This window comes from Bombus impatiens, unplaced genomic scaffold, assembly GCF_000188095.3.
Source record: "Bombus impatiens unplaced genomic scaffold, BIMP_2.2 scf_0549, whole genome shotgun sequence".
Taxonomy (NCBI): Eukaryota; Metazoa; Arthropoda; class Insecta; order Hymenoptera; family Apidae; genus Bombus; species Bombus impatiens.
In genome coordinates, this window is record NT_176968.1 from 8,307 (window position 1) to 8,633 (window position 327).

At 53.5% G+C, this 327-nt stretch overlaps 1 protein-coding gene across 1 annotated transcript in view; it reads right to left on the reverse strand.

Moving 5' to 3' along the window:
* The window catches only part of LOC100742760, an 11,920-nt gene that overhangs the window by 5,064 nt on the left and 6,529 nt on the right, over positions 1-327 (reverse strand). Inside the window, 1 exon segment of the mRNA XM_033322072.1 lies at positions 166-326. Coding sequence (XP_033177963.1) covers positions 166-326 — 161 coding nt within the window.

Genomic DNA, 327 nt, shown 5'->3' on the forward strand with positions numbered 1-327 from the left:
CTTAGTTGCCAACCCAATACTATTCGTAGTTGTCGTTCATCGTCGTTTCGTTGTTCTTATACGATTCCCGTAATAATATCGCAACGCTGGGCAAATGGACAAACGGACGAAGAAATCGGCGGTACGATAGACGACGGAGAAAAGCATCGAGCCGAGCCTACTTACCCCGGGCACCCGCGACGACAGTTGAGACGGATACGCGAAGATCACTTGATCGCCGGGTTTCGTGTAGCTGTAGGTCGGTGCTTGTTGAAACGTCTCGCTGGCGGATATGTACTGCTGGTACTGGACGGCTTGCGACGGCGGAATCGGCACCGTCTCCAGCGT